Source organism: Triticum aestivum, chromosome 2A, assembly GCF_018294505.1.
Source record: "Triticum aestivum cultivar Chinese Spring chromosome 2A, IWGSC CS RefSeq v2.1, whole genome shotgun sequence".
Taxonomy (NCBI): Eukaryota; Viridiplantae; Streptophyta; class Magnoliopsida; order Poales; family Poaceae; genus Triticum; species Triticum aestivum.
The window spans coordinates 755,734,381-755,739,817 of record NC_057797.1 but is presented as its reverse complement, the minus strand read 5'-3'; the positions used below and the strand labels follow the sequence as shown (position 1 = coordinate 755,739,817).

The window sequence follows — 5,437 nt, the reverse complement described above, 5'->3', positions numbered from 1 at the left end:
ATTTTCGACACCGTATGCAAGTTGCGACACGTTCAGCAATTTATCACCCTTTTTTGACAAAGAAAGCTTCAGAAAATGTAAAATTTGTAGAAAACCAAAAAACCTTGGCATGGTGCCCTGAATTGTTGCCAGTGAAAAAAATTAGGTCATTGGACGGATGTCGAGAAAAAACATGCTCCCAAACGGAGCCTTCTGACCTACCCCGACACCCTACGTTGAACATGGTGATTTTTCTACACGAATACAAAAAAATCGAGCAAATTGAAAAAAATTGTTACAAATTTTTATTCGTAGTTTTCTTGAAATTCCAAATTTAATAGTGACTTTCCTAAAATGTTAAAAGAAAAATGTTCGGGTTCAAAATTTTGTTAGCTCTTTGTAAAAATGTTTGTGTTTTGACATTATGAGCAATTTGAAAATACAAAAACATTCCAAGGAATTCATAAAATGTTGGCATTTTGAAATAATTGTTCATAGTTTCAGAAAATGTCCATGTTTTCAGTTTTGTTCCTCTTACAAGAAAATGTTCGTATTTTAAATTTTTTTTGTAGTTTCAAGAAATGTTCTCACTTTCAATTGTGCTCTTATTTTTCTAAAACAAAGTTTGAGGGTCTGAAACGTTGTTCACAAAAGGTTTGTGTTTAAGAAAATATGTTCACAGATTTTGAAAATGTTTGGTTTTAAAAAAAATTACTTTGTGAAACAGAAATTCACATACGAAATTTCAAAAAAATAGATCCTTTTGGACTAGTGATGTTATGCACTCGCAGGAGCTTGTGTGTTAGATCCGCGCACCCATTTATGTATTTGTGAATTGGTGTTAAAGTGTTGCCGCTTTCACTAATTCTTTAGGTCTTTAGGCGTGGCAGTCTGTAGCACTTGAGTTAGGCAGCCGAAGTGGCTAGCAGCGGTTGGAATTGTATGGTTGGTCGTGAGTTCGATACCCATATAGGGCGTAATTTTTGTTGATTTTCCAGCGCAAATGGGCCGGACCAGGTTAGCAGTGCCTGTGCCGTATTCCAGCGTAGAGGAGGTCCTCCTACGTACAAAACTGGATACGATTTGTCAAAAGTCTAAATTACCCTTTATACGCTTTGTGAGGGGGGGTGTACCGAAGCATTCCTCACTACACTTCCTCCGTTCTAAATTAACCACTAGCTTTGATGTTTTTTCTGCTTCATCATTACATTGGATTATTTTCTTGGCGTGGAACGAAAACATTCCAATGATAGCGAGGTATCTCCGCGGCTCTAGTTTCTCAGACCAGATTAGTAAAAAACTTCAGTCTTCGGTTGACGATCTGAGTGTATCACAAAGTCAAGCAATGTTTTTTTTTAATAAACATCAAAAAGACAAGCAAATAGGTTAACAAAATGCGCACGGCTGTGCGGTCGTCGGCAGAAAGCAAAAGATGTTGGACCGATATTACTGAAAGCGCCATTTGGTTAGAGCCGCGATTACGGCCTGCGGTTAACATTTTAACAATGTGAATTTCGTGGGATGTGCAGTTAACAATGCATTAGGTCGTGATCATGTGCTAGGACTCGTGAATGAGGTGTCTATGGGGCTTACTCGCTGTCGAAGAAAACATGAATGAGTGATTAGAAGCAGTCGAAAATCTTGGAAACCTTTTCGCTTTGTGGTTGAGATCACTGACAGGCTGACTGAAAGTAACTGTCAGGTGGAGCAGAGCCGGAGAGCTTAAGAGTTCAGAGTTTCTATTCGTAAGTGTGAAGGTTCAGGAGAGACCAATCTAGCAACTCTCCTGAATTTCCCATATCTTTGTCTTCAATTTATTTATTTCACTACTTTGTTATCACATTGGAGAGCAGAGCACTCAGTGAACTTTCACTCAAAATCCAACTCCAGCAGTTCTATCTAGTACTAGTAATTCTACACACTGTAATAAACTCCAGCAGTTCTATCTAGTACGAGCACAGCAGCTGCATCACCGGCCTTATGTATGGCACATTGGCGCACGCCGTCGATCGCCGTAGCTGGCATGAGCGACCGGCAGGCAGTAGAGCACACGGCCAGCTACAAACTGCACAAGGGAGCGAGTGGGCTGCGCCCGGCGATCAGCAGATGACGCAGGAGCTGGGGTCCTCCTCGGCGCTGTGGTTGTGGTAGTACGGGTGCGGGTGGTACTGCGGCGGCGGCGGCGGGTACCACGGCATGTACACCGGGACCGCGTCCTTCTTCTCGCCCTCCTTCTTGGTATCAGCTTCCTTCTTGGCGCCGCCGTCCTTCTTCTCCTCCTTGGCCGGGCCGACGGAGAGCATCTGCGCCGTGGGGAAGAGCTTGCTGCGCAGCCTTCCGACGAGGTCGACGGGGTCGACGGTGCCCACCACCGTCATCTTCTGGTCCTTCATGTCCACGGCGATGTGGTCGATGCCTGAGGCAAGCGGCAGTTGTTGTCATCGGAAATGTCAAACTGAAACATGATGAAGATCCTGGCAATCCCCTCCGTCCATGACTAGGACGGACCTGGAGAAGAAGGAGAAGCAGGGGATTCTTACCGTGGAGAGTGGAGACGACCTTGAGCGCCTTCTGCTTCTGCCTGTCGTCGTGCAGGTCCAGCTTCAGCACAACCTGAATTCCGCAGCCGCCAGACAAGAAAACACGATCAGCAAACTGGACCACAGAAACCAAGAGCTTCGATCAACTATACTGTAAGCAACGGACCTTCTTTTCCGCCATGGATCAAACCCGGCCGGGACCTACGGTCTACGGACGTTGGCCGGCGAGCACGATGGGAAAGGGAGGAAGAAAGCGCGGTGTGATCTCAGAGATAGGGGAGTGACTCAGGGCACTGGGCAGGCGGGTGGATTTATAGGCCGTGGCGCGGCGGGGCACGCAGGTACGCACGTGACCAACCTCGCGGCGAAGCTTCCGGAGAGTCGCCCGCGTGACAGAGAATCCCGGCGCTTAACCGCGGCCGGAAGAGACCGAGCCGGACCTCGTTGTCTCGGTCGCTTCTTCTGTGGTTGCCTTGCGACTGGACCCGGGCACGTCCACTGGTGGGGAGCGGAGCCGTGTCCCGTGTGCATGCGCGTGGAGACCCGGCGAGGGATGCGGGGCGCGGTCACCGCGTCAACGGCGTGGCCTGTGGCTATGGCCTGCCGGAGTGTTGGTACGCGTCCACGTCGGGCCCTGGTGACATGATTGCAAGCATATGGACTGACTGACTGACTGACCTTAATTGGGAGCTAAGCTAAGCCGAAGTGAATCTGAGATTGCGTACGACGGCTCCCGATTTAGCGACCGTGCCTCGAGGGTCAATCCAAGGGGATCGATCAACGCACAAGAAAAAGTGGCGCATGGTTGCGATCCGTCCTGCACGGCTGGGCTGCACCAACCCCACCATCTTGGGAAGGATTCAACACTGCATCTGCATGCCCGGTCTTCTTCTATTTTACAGCTTGTGGAATAATCGAAAGAGAATTAGCGGTGATGATGCGGCAGCATCGGTCCGTACGAGTACAAAGCACGAGTCCACCTACACTGTCTGATGGCTACAAGTAGTGCCTGGCGGTGGCGGAGCTGCATGAGTCCAAGTCCAAGATCGACATTGGTCCATTGGCCAGCTCTGAAAGCCGGCTAGGTGGCTCGAACACTCCACCTCCAAGCCACCTAGCCGGCTCCGAGCCACCTAGCCGGCTAGCTATACTATCAACAAGCGTACTCCCTCCATTTGAGGGACAAGCATTTTCGAACGAAAAAAATACTAACAGAAGTTGGGATAAAATATTAAAAGGGTCGGCTATATTATTGCCAGGATCAATTATTTGCCTGCACAAATCTGAACTCCTAAGCCGCAAACGGAGCAGCACACATCGCTCTCACCGGCCTGACGTCGAAAACTTGACATCATGGTCTCCTACCTGGCTTAGCTCACCAAATATACCTTAGATCTTATATGTCTTCGAGGGATCCATGACAGAATCTCATATCTTCTGACTTCTGTATCTTCAAGGGATCCGTGACAGAATGGGCAGCCCGCACTAGTACATGATTGATCTTTGGAGGCAGTTTTTCTACGTGAGCCGGCAACGGCTTCTGGTTTCGTCTCGAAGCCTATGTCGCTAATAGAAGAATCAGCATATGCTGTTTTGGAAACCGCTTGCGCTAATGATCCAACACAAGCGTATATGAAGACAAACCATCTCCAATGAAAGGACACGGGGGTTGTTGGAAATATTAGCATTTTTCCGATTAGACTTATCCATGAGTAAACAGTAAGCATGGCATAAAAGGTATGCATCGCATAGCGATACCTAAGCATACTAGCACGTATAGAACATATAATCGAACCTTCTATGAGCAGCACATATACGGCTAGCATAAGTACGAGTAAGCGAGGGATGAACAGATCATACCCTTCGGTTCGTCAGGCCAACGCGGCGGCGGCACCAACAGCCTCGGCGTCGTCCGTGGCCTTCTTCTTAGCAGCGGCGGCAACGGCCATGGTGTCGATGCAGAGGAAGTAGTGGAAGCAGAGGCGAACAGAGTTGGGGACGGATCGGGAGCAGTCGCGTCGAGACGCTCCCCAAAAACCTTATTGTCGTTCTCCCGGGCTGGATCTCGAACGACAGGATTCCGGAGGCACCTGCTCTCCCGACCAGCCGTGCACGCGGTCGTCGGGATGGGATCGCCGGAGGCAGCACAGAGTGAGGAATATTAGATGACGGCTAGGTCACGCGAGAGGGAGTGAGTGAACCGAACTTGGTTACTTCATTGGCCAGACCCTTTTTATATAGTCCGTAAAGGAGAAAGTCGTGGGCATTGCCAAGACCCACGACCGAGTCGACCCACTCCCGGCAAGGGAGTCGACGAATCCTGGCAGCGCGGGTCCCGACAAGGGAGTCGACGAATCCCGGCAACGCAAGTCAGCCCACAGTCTTGGACAGTGGCCCACATGTTAGTGACTCGTTAATTAATCCCCGATTAATTAATTCGTTCCTGAGCAGCAAAAATAAACTTCGGCTCGGCTCATTCCCGCAACGCGCGGCGCGCGCGTCATGACGAGGCGAGGCGAGGCGGGCGGCGGAGGAGGAGGAACGCGCGTGTACTACTCCACTTCCCAAACTCTCAATGGCAAGTGGTAGAGCAGCCCTTATAAAGGGGTCTCAACTCTCCTCAACTAGCAAGGTGGGACTAAACTTCCCACCACCTACCATCTCATATATGGGCCTCAAGATTAACCAGGGATTAGTGTCTTATATGGGCCTAAGCCCATCCATAATCCAACAATCCCCCACCAGATCTCGAGGCAAATAAGTTTGTCAACTGTTCCAAACAATGTTTGATATACCAGAATTTTCAGTGAAGACTGTTAAGTTGAACTTTCACCTAGAGCAACAGGATTAGACTTCTTCACAACTGAACAATGGACTATGCTTTGAATTGTCAGTTTGGCATGCATAAGTTTCGCCTA

General features: G+C 49.0%; 1 protein-coding gene across 1 annotated transcript; it reads right to left on the bottom strand.

Annotated features, from left to right (window-relative positions):
• Window positions 1-1,754: 1,754 nt before the first annotated feature.
• Window positions 1,755-2,953, bottom strand: LOC123190924 (heavy metal-associated isoprenylated plant protein 39). The gene is made up of 3 exons (XM_044603654.1): window positions 2,686-2,953; window positions 2,520-2,592; window positions 1,755-2,395 (listed from the first exon to the last, which is right to left on the bottom strand). Exons 1-3 carry the CDS (start codon window positions 2,698-2,700, stop codon window positions 2,079-2,081), a joined length of 405 nt encoding a protein of 134 aa, XP_044459589.1. The 5' UTR covers window positions 2,701-2,953; the 3' UTR covers window positions 1,755-2,078.
• Window positions 2,954-5,437: the final 2,484 nt, after the last annotated feature.